The 23,009-nt window shown below is 41.8% G+C and overlaps 1 protein-coding gene across 1 annotated transcript; it reads left to right on the top strand.

Moving 5' to 3' along the window:
- Positions 1–1,137: 1,137 nt before the first annotated feature.
- Positions 1,138–11,173, top strand: LOC307200423 (vomeronasal type-2 receptor 26-like; the record flags this gene model as incomplete). Its single annotated transcript, XM_079948964.1, has 6 exons — positions 1,138–1,177; positions 1,791–1,962; positions 2,222–2,513; positions 4,138–4,998; positions 10,018–10,239; positions 11,027–11,173. 6 exons carry the CDS (start codon positions 1,138–1,140, stop codon positions 11,171–11,173), a joined length of 1,734 nt encoding a protein of 577 aa, XP_079805090.1.
- Positions 11,174–23,009: the final 11,836 nt, after the last annotated feature.

A 23,009-nucleotide genomic window follows, 5' to 3' on the forward strand; every position in this document is an offset into this window, starting at 1 on the left:
CACGGGGTCTCTGCCATGGGAGCATATTCACCCAGTGCTTTTCAAGCTGCACTGGCTCCCGGTGGAGTACAGGGTCAGATTTAAGGTGCTGCTTTTGACCTTTAAAGCCCTTCACGGCCTAGGACCCTCGTACCTACGGGACCGCCTCTCTCGATATGCCCCACGGAGAGCCTCAAGGTCCATAAATAGCAACACCCTATTGGTCCCGGGCCCTAAGGAAGTTAGATTAGCTTCAACCAGAGCCAGGGCCTTTTCAACTCTGGCTCCAGCCTGGTGGAACGTTCTGCCTCATGAGACCAGGGCCCTGCAGGATCTGATTTCTTTCTGCAGGGCCTGTAAGACAGAGGTGTTCCGCCTGGCCTTTGGCTTGGAGCCAATTTGATTCCCTCTCTTTCATTTTTCTTTTCCTTCTCCTCCTGCGAGGAGGCTACATTTTAATATTTTAATGTTTCAATATTTTAATGTTGTATTTTAATTTTGTTTTTAAGTTGTAATCTTTCAACTTGTTTTTATTATTGCTTGTAAGCTGCTCTGGCCCTTCTTGGCTGGGGAGGGCGGGGTATAAATAAAAATTATTATTATTATTATTATTATTATTATTATTATTATTATTATTGCCAACTCCTAGAGGCCATGGGGGTTTCAGCCCCCACAATAAAATATTTAAGGGGCCGGGGCCCCACAAAGTTTATGGGCATTCCCATTCAAATGGTGTGTCTGTACTGTGTCATGTGAACAATTTTGCAGGGCAGGGCTTACCTGGGACCCCACAATATTTTATTCAAGTTGCCACACCTGATGTGATCTGCTATTTCTACACTGTTGTGTTTGCTTTATTGATTTATAAACTAAGTGCAAAATTACTAAAGCACATTTTAAAGGAAACAAGATTGAATTTTTGGGCTCCTTTAGGAGGAAGGGTAGTATATACATTTAATACACAAATAAATAAATTCCTCTGTTTCCAGACTGAGGCATAGCTGTCAACCTTCCCTTTTTTTGTGGGAAATTCCCTTATTCCAGCGCCGTTTCCCGCTGCTTCCCGCTGCTATCCCAGATTGTTAGCTATCCCATAGATTGTCCCCAGGACAGGTGAGGCTGCTGATCCCTTATTTTCAAATCTGAAAGTTGACAGCTATGGACGGAGGCCTTGTATTTCTGGTGTCTGATCCTTCCTGTAAGTCCCCAGAAACATTTACATTCTATAATTTCCTATCAAACTAGGTGCATGACGAAACACCCTTTTCAGATGTGGCAAACATGTTTTCTTGTGCAATTTCTCAGGGAATTTCCAATTTTGAATTCTTGATGCCATTCATTATCATGAGCTGTGCAATTAGTTGCTGCATGTCAAAAATAAAAAGCAACGAACAAGCCAAAATGTCATCTATGTAGTTGTAGTTACATTTATTATCATGATGAGTATTATAATTAACTGCTGCTTGCCAAAACAAAAACAAAAAAAGGAACTTAGTTGTGGTTTCTGTTAATTAAATTAACAATATATACCGTGAAGGATGCCATAAGTATATCCTCTAGCACTTAGAGGGAGGGCTAGCAACTAAAATGAGGCATTTATTCATCAGAATGATCCTCAGGTCTTTCTATTTGCAATTGCAGACTTAAGGACTGTTTGAACATTCAGATTAGGCCATTGTAATCTTGCAGGCTGTTGGGACTGTTTTATAGACTTCAACAGGAGAATATGCATGTAGATGGAAAAACTGAACTTCTGCTGGGGATAATGGTTCTCTTGGTGTTATGGATGCTCATTCTGCTCCCTCACATAGCATGCAAGGCTCATACTGTTAAATGCAGGGTCTGGTATCCACACCCTCCATTCCACAAGTATCATCAGTCAGGAGACCTCCTCATTGGTGCTGTTGTTTCCCATGGTGGCTTCATCTCCTTCTCACCAGATTTCACGATAGAACCGCCACAGCCACTGATGGAAGATCTTTTGTAAGGGTTTATTTTTTTTACTTAATATTGGCTTCATTTATCTTAGAAGTAGAATGATTTGTGGTAAGCAAGCCTTGGGCTGATTGTCATCTGATGCCCTTTTAAAATGTCTTGTGGGAGGGAGGATTATTAGGTTGTCTTTGGTTTTGGTTTTATTATGTATTCTGTTTTGTTTTTTTAATATTGTGATTATATGTGCATATTGATGATGATAAATTGTAGAATATACTTCTGATACAAAATGTAACTCTCGTTCTAGAGTATTGCCTAAGAATTACCAGCATATTGTGGCCTTGGTCTTCGCAGTGAAGGAGATTAATGAAAACTCTCAGATCTTACCCAATGTTACCTTGGGCTTCCACATCTATGACAACTATTACAATACTATGTGGACCTACCATTCTACAATGCTGCTCATGTACAGTTTGGAGAGATTTTCCCCAAACTACAACTGTGATCTACGTAATAAGCTAACTGCAGTAATTGGTGGTCTGGATTCCCAAATTTCTTCTAATATGGCCATTTTCTTGGATATGCACAAGATTCCACAGGTAAGATATGCAAATAAGAGTATGACAAGTTTACAATTCCTTCACAACTCCTTAGTCATAGTCGGGTGCAATGGATGCTTTTGAAGGAAACAAATGAATCTTATCTTACTTGTTAGTGTCATCTGTGGGAGAGGGGTGTTATTGTTTTATTTTGTTTTTCGTTTCATTTTTATTGTGCATTTTGTGTTTTGTAGATTTTTATGCAGTGAACCACCCTGAGAGCTTCAGATGAAGGGTGGTATACAAATTTAAATCAACATCATCCTCATCATTTCTAGGTGCTAGCCCTATCCTTTGGAGGAGAGCAAGTTTGCTACTCTCTTTCTTTTTTACTAAGGAAATCATGGGAGTCTTCCTTCTGGAAGAAGTGACTAAGCAGGATTTCACATGGTACAAGGGGTCAATCAGATTGGGAAGTGCATCCTCATTTTAATGGCAGTGCCACCTGCAACCTCTTATTTTTTAAATCTTCATGCCATCTACCTTCCCACTGTTTGGCAATATGGGACTAGGCATTTGACTATACAGGGTGTAAACTGGAATTTTTGGGGTATTTTTAAATCGATGCTAGGTTTTTGTTTGCTTCTTTTTGCCTACTCCACGTTACCCTCTACTGATACACATTAGCTTTATGAATTTCTCTGTTTCATTTCCTAAACTGGTAAGTGGATTTGATCATCATTAAGCATCCAATGTTTCTATGCTTAGGTATGAGCACTCCTTTCACTGCCAACCAGCTTAGAAGGCTGTTTGGTATAGTGCCCTTTCTGGCCTTCTGGATGCTCCCTGTGTAACATGTACCAACAACGGTGGGGTATACCAGTCAAGTCACAAACTCCCAGGGATCCCATTTAATGAGAGATGGGAAACTGCTTCATCCCATGCGATTAAACTGATGGAGTTCAGTTGGGGTAGTTTTGCAGAGTTTGGTGTTTTCATCAGTCTGCATAGATTCAACCTGACTGCACTTAATTATGTTTGGTTATATTTAATAAATATAACCCAAACTGGCCTCTTGATTCTCCCTTCTGGTGTGCAGGAAAACACAGTCTGTATGGCCTGTTCATAACTTATAAATGCCACATTCTCATTGACTTTTAGTTCAGTATTTTAAAAGTTCAAAGTACTTAATTACTTTGTTTTCCCCTCAGAATGTTTACTGTGAATTGATTCATGAATCTCAAGGAGATTCTTCAGGACTACATACTATCATAATGCTCCCCACTCTGTAAATAGCCCTAGGAAAAAGGTAATTTAGGAAGCTTCCAAACCAGCTGTTTATTGAGCAGTGATTACTGTATATTTGCAGAAAACCTGCATGGAGCTTATACAGCATTGCCTCTTTATTAAAAATATTTATATCTCATCCTTCTCAATTTCACTGAATAAAACTCTGATAATGATTCTAAAAATGCATCACTTGCAGACAGATCATAAAACAACTTTAAATTTGAGAAACCTTCATACACTTCACTAATTTTGCAAGTAAAATGGCTGTCAGAGTAGAAATGACATGTGCCAATAGTGCCAATTTCTCTAGCACTAATGGGTAATGAATGGGAGTTTAAATCACCAAAAGTGATTTTTTTTTTATCTTCAACCTCATCTTTACATGTATCCTTAGCTAACATACAGCCCTGCTCTGGAGACGAACTATAAAACCCCAGGACTTTTCTTCTACCAGATGGTCCCTAAGGAAGACCTTCAGTATGATGGGATTCTCCATCTGCTTCTGCACTTCAGGTGGACGTGGATTGGGACCGTTGTTATGGATACTGACAATGGAGAAAGATTTGTGCAAACTGTGCTTCCAACGTTTCCCCAGAAAGGTGTCTGTCTTGCCTTCATAGAAAGAATCCCCATTCCAACTTTTATCCCAGAGGTTAACAGCATGGTGGATCGTGGGAAAGAAATAAATGATAAAATAAGAAACAGCAAAGCCAATGTAATTGTGGCTTGTGGGGAATCTTATTCCTTGCCATTTTTTAGATGGTTGTCATTTCTGTCAGGTGTAGACCACATGGCAAAGAAACCCAAAGGAAAAGTGTGGATAACAACAGCCCAGATAGAGCTCAATTCATTCTCCTATCAAAGGAATTGGGATATAGAAACTTTCAATGGTGCAATAGCCTTCTCATATCAGTACAATGATGTGCCAGGATTTCACCAGTTCGCTGAGGGCAGAAACCCTTTCAGCACTTCTAGAGATGGTTTCATCAGGGACTTCTGGCAACATGCTTTTGATTGTGCATTTCCAAATACAACAGTGGGTGAGGTGCCTGAGAATATTTGCACAGGAGAGGAGAAGCTGGCGGACCTTCCGTCCATCTATTTTGAAATGAGCATGACTGGCCATAGCTACAGTGTCTACAATGCTGTTTATGCTGTAGCTCATGCATTGCATGCCATGTCTTCTTCAAGACTGAAAAACATAGCAATGCTGGATGAAGGGGATCTGAAGCTTCAGAATCAACCATATTGGAAGGTAGTTAGCTAAACATCCTCATGGGGTGTAGTTAAACTAATTTGAGAAGTAAGCTGTCTCCCTATACTCTTTCAGTACTTATGGTTATATATTCCTTAGTCTTTCTGAAAGCTAGAACCATCATATTTAATACAACCATCCAGCTATCTCTACTTTCTTATTCGTTGTGTATGTGCTGAACCCTAAAAGCTTTGTAACCAGTACAGATATCTGAAGAAGATTTATTGCTCAGATAAGTCCTGGCGTCCAGCCCGCTTCGGCTGCGCAGCTACCAGCCAGGCCTCCACACTTCAAAAGGCCACATTCCAATGCTCTGAGCAAACGCAGAGTTAAGCAGAGGTAAGAGAAAGCTGCAAACTTCAGTGCTTTCTTCAGTGTGCTTAAATAAAGTCCAGACAGGATCTTAGCAGCTAAAAGCAGTTTTATTTAAGCAGAAACTATCCATTATCTATCACAGTGAACAGCATCGTGAAAACACATCCTCTCTCCTCAAAAGCGAAAGTAGAAAGAACAAAGGGTTTAGACTCTCGGATATGACGCAGAATCTCCCCCCTCCCAATAGTAGGCAGGGTGTACACTCTGAGCTGTTTAACCCTGTAAGCTCAGGTTCTCTTCACAATATCCACATTTTGAAGCTACTTCTTTTATAATCTTAGGAAAGTTTGCTCCTGCATCTGGCTGCAAAAGTGGTCCAGGCAGGATTGCTTTTTTGCGGGGACAGAAAGACTGGCATGCAGCCACTCCAGTTTCTGATACTAGGAAATTTCAGCAAGAGGAGGGGGGGGGCAGAGGTATTTCAGGTGATGCTTTCTGTCTCTTTGTCCTCTTTCTTTCTGAGCACAGGAGCCAACCTGCCCTCCCAGTGTGAGTTTAACTGGTTGCCTTATTTGGGGGCAAGAAGGATTTTTTGTCCTTTTCTGTGATTGGCTTACAGAGGCATTCCCCACTCCTATACCATACTGTCATGCCAAGCTGCCACAGTTAGTAGTGCATATAAGGCTCCAAGGAGGCCTCGGGACATTGCTGCTGCCGCTTTGCCGGTGAGTCTTGGGGAGGACCGCTCCCCCTGCAAGCCATTCTCCACCTTGGGCCTGGGGGCGGGCCCCATACTCCACCTCAGCATACAAGGCTCCAAGGAGGCCTTGGGACATTGCTGCTGCCGCTTCGCCGTGAGTTTGTGGGGAGGACCGCTCCCCCTGCAAGCCCATTCTCCACCTTGGGCCTGGGGGCGAGCCCCATACTCCACCTCAGCATATAAGGCTCCAAGGAGGCCTCAGGACATTGCTGCTGCCGCTTCACCATGAGTTTGTGGGGAGGGCTCTTCCCCCTGCAAGCCCATTCTCCACTAGGCCCGGGGGGCGGGGCCCACACTCACCACCGCCACAACTTTAAGGACACTGGTGCTGCTGCAGCAGCAAATGTTTAAAATGTTTTTTGTATATTTTAAAGTGTTTTAAAAGTGTTTTTACTTTTTACTTTGTTGTACCACCATAAACGGTGGTTTTCATCCATGTATTTTTATTTTGTTTTGTTTTATTTTGAGTTGGGGTGGGGTGGTTGTTGAGTGGGGTGGGGATTGGTTTTGTTTTGGTGTAATTGTTTTTTGTTTGTTTGCTTTTATATTTTGTAAACGGAGGCGAGCATGAGGCCTGGGATTCCTACTGTGGAGGGGCGAGGGAGGTATGGCGGTGGGGGCAGATGTCATAGGCGAAGGGGATCGAGATACGGATATGCTTGTACCCCTTCCAATCTGCGCCCCATCCCGAGAGACGAGGGTAGGGTGAGCAAGGATTACTCACCTCCGTCACTAGTGTTGTGCAATGTCAGGTCTATAGGCAACAAAACCGCCACCCTCCGAGATTTCTTCATCTCGCAGGGGGTCGACCTGGCTTGTGTGACGGAGACCTGGGTGCGCGAAGGGGATACTGTTACCTTACGAGAGATGGCGCCCCGGGTTTCTCCATCCTCCACCAGTCGCAGACTGTGGGCCGGGGGGGAGGGGTGGCATTATTAATCTGGGAAGATTGTTCTTTCAGGGCTCCACCATCGCCATCGATCCCCGGCATTGAATGTGTTGGCCTAGTGTGGGGCTCTGAGGTGATCTTGGCTGTCTGGCTGGTGTACCGGCCACCTAGCGCACCAGCAGCCACCCTGTCAGGCCTTTTGGAGGCGGTGGCCGGCTGGGCCTTGGAGTTCCCTAACCTATTGGTATTGGGGGACTTCAACATCCATGCTGATGCCACTCCTTCCTCACAGGCTCTGGACCTGGTGTCTTCCATGGCGACACTAGGGCTCTCCCAATTTGTTTCGGGCCCCACACATCAAGCAGGCCACACGCTGGATTTGATCTTTGGCGTCGGTATAGATGTGATCATGTTTCCTTCAATGAAGGTGCCATGATCTGATCACTATGCTCTGAAAGCCAGGATTGACGTTCCACCCCCACCCTGCTTAGGTGGCGAGCCAATTTGGGCTCACCCGCAGAGGCTGATGGACCCTGATAGATTCCATCAAGCCTTGCGGGACCTTTCTCCCCCTGGCGACTCATTGACTGAGCTTGTTGAGGGCTGGAATACCCAGCTCCTGGCAGCTATCAATGAGATCGCACCTAAGCGCCCTCTGCGACCCCGCAGAAACCGGGCTCCCTGGTTTACCGAGGAGCTCCAGAAAATGAAGCGGGACCTCAGACGGCTAGAGTGAGTATGGCGGGGTGCCCATGATGGAGCTTCAAGAACATCCTATAGGGTTTTTATGAAAACCTACAAGATGGCAGTGAAGGCTGCTAAGAAGTCCTACTTCTCGGCCTCCATTGCATCCGCTAGCTCTCGCCCGGCGCAATTATTTAGTATAATTCGGTCTTTAACGTCCCTCGGACAGCCCAATTTAAATAACAATTTGACACACAGCTGTGAGGCATTTGCAAGCTTTTTTGCGGAGAAGGTCCTGTTGCTCTGCCATGACCTCCCTGCCAATTTGGATACAATGAAGGAACTGGAGGCCCCTCGACTGTCCTTGGGTCCAGTATTGGACCACTTTGACCGGATATCCCCAGCCGATGTGGACAGACTCCTCCGAGCTGGAAATCCCACCACTTGTCCTCTCGACCCGTGCCCGTCATGGCTGATTAAAGCGTGTCCAGACGAGGTGCGGGCCCCCCTGGGGGATATCATCAATTTGTCCCTTGGCACCGGGACATTCCCAGGGGAACTGAAGGAGGCAGTGGTGCGCCCGCTTTTAAAGAAAACATCATTAGATCCCTAAGATCTAGTCAATTACCGCCCGGTTTCGAATCTTCCATTCCTGGGTAAGGTCATTGAGAGAGCGGTTGCTAAACAGCTTGGTAGGTTTCTGGATGAAACATCAGCTCTGGATCCATTCTAGTCCGGCTTCCGCGCTGGTCATGGGACCGAGACGGCTCTGGTCGCCCTAACAGATGATCTCCGCAGGCAGCTGGATCGAGGCAGGTCGGGGCTGCTGATTCTTCTAGACCTGTCAGCAGCCTTCGACATGGTCGATCACGAACTCCTGGACCACCGCCTTGCCGACATGGAGATCCAGGGCACAGTCCTTCAATGGCTGCGCTCGTTTCTCTCTGGTCAGGGACAGAGGGTGGCGCTTGGGGGGAATTGTCATCCCGTCACTCCTTGGTGTGTGGAGTGCCTCAGGGTGCGATACTCTCCCCGATGCTTTTTAACATCTTTATGTGCCCCCTCACCCAGCTTGTCCGAAGTTTTGGGCTGGGCTGCCATCAGTATGCTCATGACACCCAACTCTATCTGTTGATGGATGGCCATCCTGACTCGGCCCCAGACGCACTGATCAGATGCTTGGAAGCTGTGGCTGTATGGTTACGTGGGAGCCGGTTGAAGTTAAATCCTTCGAAGACAGAGGTCCTCTGGCTGGGACGGGACGATATGGGATTGAGGGGGCAACTCCCATCTCTTGCGGGGGTGCAATTAGTGCCAGCACCATCCGTTAAGAGTTTGGGTGTAATCTTCGATACCTCCCTCTCCATGGAGGCACAGATTGCAGCTATAACAAAGGCGGCATTTTTTCATCTCCGCCAAGCTAAGCAGTTGGCTCCTTACCTCTCTCGCCCTGACCTATCCACTGTGATCCACGCGACGGTCACCTCCAGACTGGATTATTGTAACTCGCTCCACGTGGGGCTGCCCTTGAGACTGACCCAGAAACTCCAGCGGGTGCAGAATGCTGCAGTGAGACTCCTTATGGGGTCTTCGCTGCGAGATCACATTCATCTGGAGCTATACCAACTGCACTGGCTCCCGGTAGAGTACAGGATCAGGTTTAAGGTGCTGGTTTTAACCTTCAAAGCCCTATACGGCCTAGGACCCTCGTACCTATGGGACCGTCTCTCCTGGTATGCCCCACAGAGGAACTTACGGTCTTCAAATAAAAACATCTTGAAGGTCCCAGGCCACAGAGAGTTTAGGCTGGCCTCAACCAGAGTCAGGGCTTTTTCGGCTGCGGCTCCAACCTGGTGGAACGCTCTGTCACAAGAGACAAGGGCCCTGCAGGACTTGACATCTTTCCGCAGGGCCTGCAAGACAGAGCTGTTCCACCAGGCCTTTGGTCAGGGAGCAGCCTGACTCCCTACTTTTGAAATCTTTACAAAACTTTAGTTTATGGTTGCCATCAATTTTGATTTTAATTAATTTTATAATGTTTTTATAATGTTGCACTGTTTTAGTGTTGTTAGCCGCCCTGAGCCCGGCTTTGGCTGGGGAGGGTGGGATATAAATAAAAATTATTATTATTATTATTATTATTATTATTATTATTATTATTATGTTGATGATGGGTGGGAAAGGTAGAGACTTAAACATGTGGTGAGTAGGGTCTGGAACCTGTGTCACTCACTCTTCAGGGGGCATGAATGGGTTTCTAAAAAAGCTCAATAGCTTTGCAAAACAAATTAACAAATGCCAGAATTATGAGACAAATGCAATTTCATGACCCACCTACATCATTTTCTAAACCTTTATATTTTCAATCTAGCTCCATCACTTCCTGAGACATATCTCATTTAACAACTGTGCTGGACAGAAGATTTCCTTTGACCAAGATGGGAAGTTAGTAGCTGGATTTGATATCATCAACTATTTATGTGGTTCAAATATATCTAAAGTAAAGATTGGAAAGGTTGATCCTAGGGCCCCTTCAGAACAAGTTTTAACCATCAATGAGAATGCCATCACATGGGACAACTGGTTTAACCAGGTAGGATCCAGTTAATAGCAGTTACCAGCTACTACTTATTCCTTGAAGTACTGGATGTCAGTAATGATACACAAAATTAATTTCCTGAGGTATTGCTCAAATGAAGATGCTTTATATAAATTTGTAAAAGTTTATATACTTCATAACATTATGCTTGGCATGGAGAAAATGGATAGAGATTAAAAGTTACATCATGAGTAAAAAATGGTAAACAAATATGCTAGAATTAAACCGATTTCAACTCATATTTTCATTATTTATCTTAACAATTCTATCAGGTAATATTCAACAATCCAAACATGAAGCAAAACTCATTTAACTCTGAACTGATACATTAAGCACTAGATGGCATTATAACCAATATATATATATTTTCCTCTGATATACATGAAATCTCCTGTACACCCACATTCCTAGTACCTTTTACAACTTTTTACTACTTTCCAGCATATTTCCAGCATATTCCAGTCCATTGGTGTAGAAGAAGGACACCACTAGTGGTAATGGTTGAAAGACTGGACAGAGATGGGTAGAACAAGATGAATTCCAAATGCTAATCCTAATTTTCCAGTTTGATAGTGATAATTGGGCATGCATTTGTGGGACTGGAGTCACATAACATGGTCCCAAGACTTCAAGAGCATGTTAGCATATGATGGAACCATGCATTACTAGCAGCCATTCTGCTGCTTAAAGATAAATCTGAAAATGAAAAGCCCACCTCGAAGCTTTAAAGGTCATCAAAGGAAAGATTATTTGTCTTTGTCCTGTTTGCTTTATAAATTAGACACAACCTATTTCTGAATGTGTGGAAAGATGCCGTCCAGGTTCTAGCAAGAAAGTGAAGGAAGGGAAGCCATTTTGCTGCTACGATTGCATCTCATGTCCAGAAGGAAAGATTTCACTTGAGGAGGGTAAGGCTTATATTGTATAGGTTTATTAATAAAATGAATGCAGTCTAGAGGGATAGGTTTGTAAAGACCACTTTATGTAGAGATAGATTTTCTATGTTGCACTTCACCATATGGCTACAGGGCCATGTAGAATATAATGAAATATGTCAATACACACTTCTAGAAATCAGTTAAAATATTAATGAAAAATAAACTCACCATAAACTAAAATTACAGTGGATAACCTAAGATAATTAAAGGTATAACAAATTGAACTAAATCTCCTCCACCCCCACCTCCCCCAAAAAACACCTAGAAGAATAGTCATAAACTCATTCTACTTTTTTAAAAAAATGTTGGCTTATTTTGGTAGGGGTGGGTGCTGCACAGGACAGCACTGAAAATGTATGAATCAATATATGTTATTTAAATATATGTCCAATAATTCGACCTTGTGTCTGGCAAGGCCCACCACCATGAGGTCTGGTGGGACCTGCTGCCACCACAAGATTCTGTTAGGGTTGGTGCTGCCGCGAGGCCCGGCAAAACCACTGGCATACTTTGGAAGCCTGTGCCACACTGGAAGTGCACTGGAAGTGTGGCCTGGTTCCTGAAGCATATCAGTGGCCACAGGATGCTTCTAGACCTTGGCAGAGGCCCTGTAGATGTGGTGGTGAAGCAGGAAATCACAGATTGACATAAGAAGCCAGGGCAGCTTCTGTCAATCAGTGTCATCCCATACAAATTGGGACTGTTGGTGGATGTGTCATGTTGGTCTCCTACTAAAAGTGAACCAGAAGATATCACCCTTGGGTCTGGAAAAAAACATACTTTCTTTTGCTGTTTTTCTTGAACATGATCTAGTTTGTTTGTTTACACAAAGTAACTTGAAACAACTTACAACAGAATGCCACTTCTATACTTGAGTGGGGGCAAATTTACCACACTCCATTTCCCCCAGGAAAGGAGATTTAAGTGGTCTCTTCCTGGAGAGGAATTGTGGGTGGCCCACCTTAATGTGTGGAGCAATCATAGAGGGGGGAGCAGGCTTTTAAGCTTTGATCCTTCCTGAATGCTGCAGACTTCTCTTTGGAGAGCCCCACCTCCTGCTCCTTCCCAATGCAATGTAGGCTTGGGTTAGGTGGTCATTTCAGAGCTGAATAGGAATTTGGGAGTGAGCCCATAATTCACCTTGATATTTCCCTATTTTGCCTACTTCATACTGTTTAGTTTAATTGTCTGTTAGTCCAGACAGAAAATACAAGGCAAGAAAGGTGGGATAAATAACTGAGGAAGTATTGGGTTAAGAACACTCTTTTTTTAAAAAAATGATATTTATTGAAGTTTCCATTGAAACACAAAAATACACAAACACAAACAGACAAAATACAAGTATAATTTCAATCGTTTTTTTCTCTTAAACCTTATTTCCTCGACCTCCTCACACCTCCCCCTTCTGTATTATAATTTCATTACTATCCACTCAACAAGTTCTTATCTTATTTCTCAACCTAAACTTAACAATTTGTTATGTCATGCTATTATTTTCCTTTTCTTCTTTCTTTCATTCCTCAATTTATTTTTAAAACCTTATATCTATTTAAATTTTAAAAAAACCCAATTTTAACTTAATCTTAAACCTTTTTCCTAAAGTCGGCCCAAATTTCCCTTCCACGATTTTTCCACATTCCCTAAAAGTTTTAAATAAAAAAAATAAACATATAAACAAGATCTAAGCAGATTATATCACCCTTCGGATTTTCAATTCCCACCCTCCTTTTCCCGATTTTGATCCCCAAACCAGTGTCCATAAATGCGTCCATTTCTCAGCCTGGATCCCAAACACCTGAGGCTTTTAAACCTCTCTCAGTTTCTCTCTGCCGGTCTTTTTGATAGTCCTTTGTTTCCAACACCAACTCTCGAAGAAGCCCTGTCCCAATAATGTCCATTTTTCTTCCCAGCAGGCCTCTATATTCAAAAATGGAGCTCAAATTTTGTTTCTTAAGTCTTTTAAATCTATATGTCCCAAAAGCTCCAATTTCCATCTCAATCAAATTTATGCTACCAGGCCTCTGGTCCAGCTTTGTCTTCTGCAACATTGTGGCTTCGTCTTTAATTTCCAGCAAGTCCTCATATGTCTCTTGGGATTTTTCTAACTTCGTTTCCCCAGCTGCAGCAGTTTCTGTTTCAACTTCAAGGGCTATTGGTTCAGAGACGAAAACTTGTGTCAAGTCTCTTCCTGTTCCCACAAGATTGTTTACTGTATCATTCAGTGCTGTTGCCCTTGTTGTTAAGATGTTGCTCTGCTCCTGGAACTTTCCCAGGAGATAAAAAGTCCTGTTCAGCTCAGCGAGTATTTTTCCACTTACAGCTATTTCTTGCAGTATTCCAAAACTCCCCTCTAGGGGGATTCTGTTTACTTAGTGTCTTTAAAATTCCAATCCAATAGACCAAAATGTAACTTATTTTCCTTTGCTTCCGACAATTAAATCCAAATCTGAGAAAATCTAGCCAGCAGAATCACCAAAAGCAACGTTTCCTTTTATTTCCCAACTTTGACAGCTAGTTTGACAGCTGTCAAAGTCCGTATCTTTCCAACAGGCTCTTTCACAGATCGCACCCGGGTCCCGGGGGGTTGCACTTTAATTTAAACCAATTCTTATCCTCCAGCAAAATCAAATATACTGTCCAATCGCGAAGATAGTAATTTTTCTTCCAAAAAGGCAATTTTTTCTCTCAACTTTAGTTGGCTGGTCCTTGCTTTAGATTATCTACAAGGTGGGGGGGCGGACTTCCTTTTTACACTTCCCCCGATCGTGCCGAATTTTAAGAAAGAATTTCCCTTTTAAGTCCAATTTCCATATTACTCACGGGTTGTTGCTTTTAGTCCGAATATTGAAGGAAAAAGTCAGCGCTCTCCATCCATGGCATGCGGCTTCGCTCAGCAGGGGAAGCAGAGGACTCTCAGCACCGCGCCACTCCCCGCCTCCGTTCCGCAGCCTTTAAAAAGGCTACTTTGCGGGTCGGGGGGGCGCTAATGGTGCCCGCCGAGTCACCACGTCCACAGGCATCCGCACCTGTGGTTTTTTAGGGTCCCCACGTCGCCGTCGCGGCAGAACCCGATCCCTGAGCCGATTCCCTCCGGAGATCGGAGGGAATCTGCCATTAGATGTTGGCGCTAACCCGGAAGTCGGGTTAAGAACACTCTTGAGTCACTTTATGCTGCCTTGATTGGGGTCATTGGATGTGCCCTTTAGGCTGGCATGCACACTGGGGTGAATGCTAACCTGATGGGAACAGTGTGTGCTTCTCGGGTCACCTACCAAAGGTTATTAGAGTTTTCTTTCCAATCTTTTGCTCCAAGGTGACAGGTGTCTCCTGTAAACATACCCAGGAGTAGGAAGTGACATGTTTCCTTCTGTCTTAGGAAACTTTTCCTTTCAAACTATATTTTGGTTTTACTAGCTTTAATTTGGTTTTTAGATATATAATCTCAGATAATTCTTTGTCCCGAGTCTTCCTTTGGGTATATAGACAAATATATAACACCCCCTTAATATCAGCATTAAACTATGAGTAAAATCTAAAATGTAGGCACCATGACTATGGAGCTGGCTAAGTGGATCACTGTCCTTAGTCATGAACAATATTTGGTGCTTTGTTCCAGATGTGTGCAACTATCACAGACAAATCATTACTTGAAGAGTGATGTACACTTAATACCTCTGAGAGGAACAGATATAGATATGTTTATGGGATGAATATAAGATTGACAGAGACTCATTTCTTTTTCAGACACGGGTGACTGCTTTAAATGCCCAGGTGAACATTATCCAAACAAAAACCAGGATGCATGTATCCCCAAGGAAATAAATTTCTTGTCTTATGAAGAACTATTGGGGGTCACTTTAGCCTCTTTTTCTCTCTTCTCTTCAATTATCACAGCTCTGGTACTAGGAATCTTTATAAAGCACCATGACACTCCCATTGTCAAAGCCAACAACCGGGACTTGACCTACACTCTCCTCCTCTCCCTCCTGCTCTGCTTTCTTTCTGCCTTGCTATTCATTGGTGAACCTCAGAAGGTGACATGTCTCCTTCGGCAAACTGCTTTTGGCATCATCTTCTCAGTGGCTGTTTCTTCAGTGTTGGCAAAGACTATCACTGTGGTTCTGGCTTTTATGGCCACCAGACCAGGATCAATAATGAGAAAATGGGTGGGGAAAGGACTGGCCTACTCTGTTGTCTTTTTCTGCTCCTTTATTCAAGCAGACATCTGTACTGTGTGGCTGGCAACTTATCCTCCATTCCCAGATGTTGACATGCACTCAATGACAGAAGAAATCATACTAGAATGCAATGAGGGGTCTGTGGCAATGTTCTACTCAGTCATTGGCTACATGGGCTTCCTGGCCATGGTCAGTTTCACAGTAGCTTTCTTTGCCAGGAAGTTACCTAACAGTTTCAATGAAGCCAAGTTCATCACTTTTAGCATGTTGGTCTTCTGCAGTGTTTGGTTATCCTTCATTCCTTCTTATATGAGCACCAAAGGAAAATACATGGTGGCTGTGGAGGTTTTCTGTATCTTAGCATCCAGTGCTGGGTTGCTGGGCTGTATCTTTTCCCCAAAATGTTATCTAATTTTGTTGAGGCCAGAGCTGAACAACAGGGAACAGCTAATAAGACAAAATATTTGTTGAATGTGTCCATGAATTCTTCTGTAATCTGCAGTGCCCAGCATAATATGTGTATGTTCTAGAATAGCTCTAGATTTTTTCCTTGCAGCATTTGTTGTATGTAAATTTTCTTTGCAGCTCTCCAAACACACTCTAGTAGTTTGTTACTAGATCTTGTCATATGTACATCCATGCCCATGAACCCATATCTGATATGCATAAGACCATTATTCTTTTTAGTGTGTGTTGTTGTTGTTTCCTTTATTGTGGGTTATGGCTTGTTCCAGTAGTTATATAGAAGGCACGAGTGATGAACCTCTTTCCTCCTGAGAGTCATATTTCATTCTGGATAACCTTCTGAGAGGCATGTATCAGTCCCTCTCTGTCCATCCAAAGGAATGAAGAAGCACTGTCAAACTTCAAGGAAACATTTCAGACAGGTAAAACCACCCAAGGAATGTGTAAAGCAACACTGGTATATGATGCGGCCAAGGGAAAGCCTTAATAGAGAGATGTGAAGGGATCACCCTTAGCCCTCAGGTCTGAGGTGCACAACCCCTGTTCCAAGCAGTCATTCATAATTTGTAACAGCCAGGTGAACTTTGCTTGCCTTTTGTGCTCATTGTCACAACTACAAAGATGAATAATACAATTCATAGGATCCCCAAATCTTCACTAGCAAGGAAGTTTCTTGGACAACCCATTTGGCTGTAATTTATATTGTAATAGTTGCTTATTGAGCCAATAAACTAAATTCCAATATCTGACAGAGCTGGCATGCTTTTTGGTAACCTCTTCTTAATCTGAAACCAAGGTAGCAAGATGTAGCCATCAGTCAATAGTGATGTATTTCCCCTTCCTATTCCCTGGCTAAATTTCACCACCAGATATAGCCAAAGCATCTACAGTTCTAAAACTGAATTATAGGCAGTTTGAAATAAATATAAATATTTTCATCCAGGAATGCCTGTGCCTGTATGTGCATGGTTACACTGCTGGTATACTGTAATTGGGAGAATGAGTATGTGTACCCTCTAATTCTGCAGCTACCTTTTTGCCTGTCTATAAAACAATAGACAGGGTGATGATACAATGACTACTGCAACTGAAACAAGAGAATAGCACCAACAATAGTGCAGTAAATAAAGAGTTCACTTGTAATTGTTCAAGATAAAATCTATTTTGGAAAGAGAAGAAATGAACTCTGAACCACTGATATATTACGAGTACAAGTGAACTCTTTATTTACTGTGTTTGTTCCCAGGTAAGATCCTCCCTCTATTGTGTGGGCAGGTAATCCCTCCCCTACCTGGCCTGGTCTCCTTGGCAACGCTTCCCCCAGGTGGGATTGGACAACTGACTGAGGTAGGCGGAGACCTCCAGGTATCCCACCTGAGGGAAGGCAAAGCCAAGCCTATGCTGTTGGAGCCGCTCCAGATCTAGGGGCTGCACGCGTCCACACAAAGGGCGCCCCCCGTTTTAGGCGGGGAGCAGTCATTGTTTAAGATAAAACCGATTTGGGAAAGAAACTACTTTTGTCATTTTTATGGACGTTTATGGTTTGTTTACAGATTATTGCCTAACTAGCATGTTTTATTTATGTATGGAAGTGATTTTACCTTATGCTGGTCTAGGATGGTAATAAAGATTTGGAATTTGCAATATACAGTTTGTATATGTTACTTTAAGTAATGTATGCATTTATATGAACACTTATTTGTACACATTGCTTAGCTGGAGAGCTTAGCTGGAGAGCTTGTATATGTGTGTGTGTATACACACACACACACACACACATATATACAAATATATATATCTGGAGAAATGTGAATTTAAAATGGTGGCTATGTTTTAATTTGTGCATTGTTTTGGAAAGTGCAAATTTTGCAAATTTGCCTTAAAATGTGATGTAAAGATCTTCTCCAGTCAGGCATTTAAAAGCTCAAATGCATATGCCTAGTCCGATAAGTGGAAAATAGAACTTCTATTCAGATGTGATAAACATGTTTTCTTTTGCAATTCCACAAGGAATTCCCACATTTGAGTTCATATCACACTCCCCTTTATGTATAAAAGCTACAATTAATTTCTAAAATCTACTGCATAATTACAGTTTCCCCTTAGAGAGCTAATAACACAAACTGTGGATGGCACAAAAATGCCCTCTAGCAATCACAAGTATGATGAGGGACTAGGAACAAGCATGCATACACTACTCTTATCACTTTACTTATACTTTATATCTTGGACTAATTCAAGCATATCATAAGCCTGATTGAGCATCCAAGTCAAGTCACCGTAACCACAGAGAATATCATGATAATGATGCAGGTGGAAATATAGGAGAATCTGGACGCAGAGTGAAAGGTGGTGATCAATATGATAATATTAGTTGTCTTTCTGCTAATACTGCTTTCTCATATTGCATCTGAGGATCACTATGTTAAATGCCGGATCCATACTCCACACCCTCCACTTCAAAAATATCATCAGTCAGGCAACATCAAAATTGGTGGGATTGTTTCTCATAGTTTCATCATTGTTAATTCAGTAGCCTTCACAACAGAACCCCCAGCACCTTCATTTGAAGATCTTTTGTAAGGAGCTAATTCTTTCTCACTTGTTTTGTTTTGTTACTTGGTCTTAGTCTTAGAAGCTGCAGTCACATAAAAAATGTTTTCTTGGACTGTAGAAAAAGCTAATACATTTAAGGGAAAGCTGCAGAAAGAAGCAAATTCCACAGGGCAAAGCAAAAATTGGTTACACCCAAGAGAGTTCAGGGCTTCCACATTGAAGGAAGGGAGTTAGCTTTTTCCTAGATTGAATCAACTGTATTCATTTTGTCCACCTGGAAGAAGATGCACTGGTAAAATAGTTCTCCCACCATTGCAACAGTATTGGTTTAAATATGCCTCTTCAAATATGACTACTACTGTTACTACTACTGTTAAAATTTGATGATGGGAGATTCTATCATTTGTTACATTTCTTTTGGAGTTAACGTAAAAGAAAAAAGAGCAGGAAGAATTGTACAAACTCCTGCATCTCACCTTCTCTACTCCATGGTTCCTTTCTTTCATATTTCTGTTATTTGGCTTCAAACACAGCAGGGTTTTTTGTTTCATTTTACAGTGGTACCTCGGGTTAAGTACTTAAGTCGTTCCGGAGGTCCATTCTTAACCTGAAACTGTTCTTAACCTGAAGCACCACTTTAGCTTATGGGGCCTCCCGCTGCCGCCGCGCCGCCAGAGCACGATTTCTGTTCTCATCCTGAAGCAAAGTTCTTAACCCGAGGTACTATTTCTGTGTTAGCAGAGTCTGTAACCTGAAGCATATGTAATCTGAAGCGTATGTAACCCGAGGTACCACTGTATTTACATTTCACGAATCTTTCCAATGATGAGAGTTACAGCTATCTCAATGTATACTATATACATATTAAAATAGACTGATTTCTTCTTTCTTTCTTTTTTCCCTTGAAAGAATGTGTTTCCTTGAAAGAATATTCATATGACATTGAGGTGGCTTTTATGGTGAATTGAAATGCTGTTATTATGAATGTCTATAGGGTTACAATATCAATAGAAAGAGTAAATATAAATGTGAGTGTGCTTTGAATCATAGTAATATACCTTATCAATAACAATATTTTGAAGATAAATATCCACATTGTTGATTGTTTAATTTTCTCCCACCTGAAAAAGCATATAAATAATAGTGATGAACCTGAGGCAGAACAAAATGGCAATAATTTATTAAGGGAAGAATCTATGACTCATTGTAGTTTTTAATCTTGTCCTAGTATGGTGCCTAAAAATTACCAGCACATCCTGGCCTTGGCATTTGCCATACTGGAGATAAATGAAAACCCTCACCTATTACCAAATGTCACCTTGGGTGTCTGCATCTATGACAGCTATTTCAGTGCGCAGAGGACTTATCATGCTACTATGCTTCTTACATCCACCTTGGAGATATTTGTCCCTAACTATTTATGTGACACCCAGAATCATTTGGTAGCAGTCATTGGAGGACTGGATTCGGATATTTCTCTCTATGTAGCCACTGTATTGGATATCTACAAAATTCCACAGGTAACGTATATGTGCATGTGAGTATTATAAATAATTGTGGTAAAATGAACAGTTTGTGAGGACAAATGCTTTTCTCACATTCAATGAGAATGTGCACATAATATTTCCAAGAAGAAGAAATTAAGCCTATTTGATGGCAAGCATTTATCTATCTATCTATCTATCTATCATCTATCTATCTATCATCTATCCATTTTATTAGATTTTTATCTCAACCTTTCTCCCATGGGAAACCAACAAACATCAAACATTAGATGCCATACAAGTTCAAATAAAATAGAAACATAGTCAAAACATTTTTAAAACTTCTAAAAACTTGCTCCCCTACCCACCTTGAGGAACATTTGTATCTGAATATCATTTTGTACATTTTCCATACAATATATGTGATCTCTAAAAGGCCTTGGAGAATCTGTATATCTTGAAAGAGCATTGTACTTGGCTAATGTCCAAGATACACTAATAATTCACATCTTCATCTTCCTCTGAAGTTTGAGCCCCATGTTATCTGTCCTTGAACTCAAATATTACTAAGATCTTGCTTGATGGAAGGTGTGCTGAAAGACAATGCATTCAATGGCTCTCCAACAGGTACATGGTGTTAGGCTTTTTGTTGGTCATTTGAGGCTGTCTACATGCAGGGTCATATCCGCCCCAATCAGCTATAATCCCTGTCATGAATGTTTTTGAGAAATGCTTCCTTTTCCCCACTGACACACAAGGTCTCAGGGACAGTGGACCAGCTCCCTGCTGAAAAAGTTTGCTGACCCCTGTGCTAGATGCATCTATGTGGGGAGGGAGTTGCAGAATTTAGAAGTTGCCAAAGAAAAATCCCTCTCCAGGTCAAAAGGTCAAAATGTTTATTCGGCTTTATGCCCATCATGAAACACAACACAACAAAACAAATCAAATAAAACAGCGGACTCGTACAAGCCACAAGTAGTATAACACAGTTCACAACTCACAAGGACAAATATCAGCCATTCATAAGAAAAGTTTAAGATTAAGATTAAAATTTTAAAAAAATTGCACTACACTAAAATCAATATCTTATGTCGTTATAGAAAATTCTTATAACTATCAATAATCAGCTAACATTCCATTCCGTCTCTTGTACGAGAGGACGGCTGTTAGGAATTTAGGGTAATATAAGGATCCACATCTTGAAGAACCCAGGCAAGCTGTAGGTCTACTGGTTTATCAGCCATTGGCTGGATTATGGAGTTTAGTATGCTAGCACAGGCTGAACTGTACAAAGGGCAGATAAACATAACATGATATAGAGATTCAGATGTTTTCATTTCACAAGCACACGTTGAAGGGACTTGGCCCTTAGTGAATCTATGTCTCAGGAGATTACCTCTCTAGGGTAATCATTCCTAGCACTCCAGGAACATAAAAATTATTAACATTATTATTATTATTTTCACTCACCTCTTCCCTTTTATCTTCAGCTAACATTCAGTCCTGCACCAGTGATGAATGATAAAACCCCAGGACTTTCCTTCTACCAGATGGTCCCCCAGGAAGCGCTTCAGTATGAGGGCATTCTCTCTCTGCTTCTGCATTTTGGGTGGACGTGGATTGGGGTCATTGTTATGGATAATGATAATGGAGAAAGATTTGTGCAAACTGTGCTTCCAGTTTTTCCCCAGAAGGGTGTTTGTTTTGCCTTCATAGAGAGAATCCCCACCCTTTCTTTTGTCACTGAATTTATGGACATCATAGAAGAAGGGGTCAAAATAAATGATAGTATGATGGGCAGCAAAGCAAATGCAGTAGTGATCTATGGAGAATCTTATTCCATGTCATTTTTTAGATGGCTTCCGGTTTTATCTGTTGAAAATAAATTAGGGGGGAAAGTTTGGATAGCTACAGCCCAGCTGGAGCTCAGTGCATTTCACTATCAAAGGCATTGGGATGTAGAACTATTCCATGGTGCTATAGGCTTCAGATATCAGTTCAGTTGTTTACAGAGATTTCACAAGTTTCTTGAGAAGAGAAATCCTTTAAATACAAGAGAAGATGGTTTTATAAAGAAATTCTGGGAGACCGTATTCAGCTGTATATTCTTAAATGTCACTGGCAACTATGTGGATGGAGATATTTGCACAGGAGAAGAGAAGTTGGAGAGCCTCCCTCTCCCTTTTTTTGAAATGAGTATGACTGGGCACAGCTACAGCATCTATAATGCAGTCTATGTAGTGGCCTATGCTTTACAAGCCATGTTCTCATCCAGAAGGACATATGACACGGTGTTAGTCAGAGGAAAACCTGAACTTCAGAATCAGCCATTTTGGCAGGTAATGGGCATTCTCATGCGGTAGCATACTGTATTTTGAAGGTAACAAAAAATACTAATTTGTCCATAAACCTTTACCTATGCTGATATTTTCAGTTTTCTTTCTCTGCCCACTGCATAGAAATGAAAGAATAGGCAATGCTTCAGTCAGCCTCCCTCCCCCACCCTCTTTTTGGTATTATGGATACTCATTTTCTGATTTGTGTAGTATGGTGGGTGGCCATTTTTTTCTGCCAATTTTTGTTCATCCCCAATAGAGTAACATTTTTATTATGCTATTTCCTTTAGAATGAAGTTGGGAAAATGCAGGTCAGGAGTTTTATAAGTTCATCTAAAGTGTCCATTTTAAGTTCAGCATTTTACACATTACTATAGAAATGCTGTTATTTATTTATCTTCTTTACATCTAGCTCCATCACTTTCTCAGAAGTGTTTCATTTAATAACAGTGCTGGGGACCATATTTCTTTCGATCAAAGTGGGAAAATAATAGCTGGATTTGATGTTGTAAACCTAATTGTTTCCTCCAACCAATCCTTTCATAAAGTGAAAGTTGGTAGGCTTGATCCTCAGGCTCCTCCAGACAGAGTGTTAACCATCAATGAGAAGGTCATAAGATGGCACAGTTTGTTTAACCAGGTAAGAACCGACTGTCAGCACCTTGCAAACTGTTTAATAGTTCAGTGAGTTTTAAGTCACTATTCTGACATGTCTAAATGGAATAAAATAAAATTTTAGCTGTAAGCTACCTTAAATCCCTTTTGGATTCTTTTGTGAGCTCTAGGTCACTATTCTGACATGCAATA

The sequence above is a fragment of the Podarcis cretensis genome, assembly GCF_951804945.1.
Source record: "Podarcis cretensis genome assembly, chromosome: 13".
NCBI classification, from domain to species: domain Eukaryota; kingdom Metazoa; phylum Chordata; class Lepidosauria; order Squamata; family Lacertidae; genus Podarcis; species Podarcis cretensis.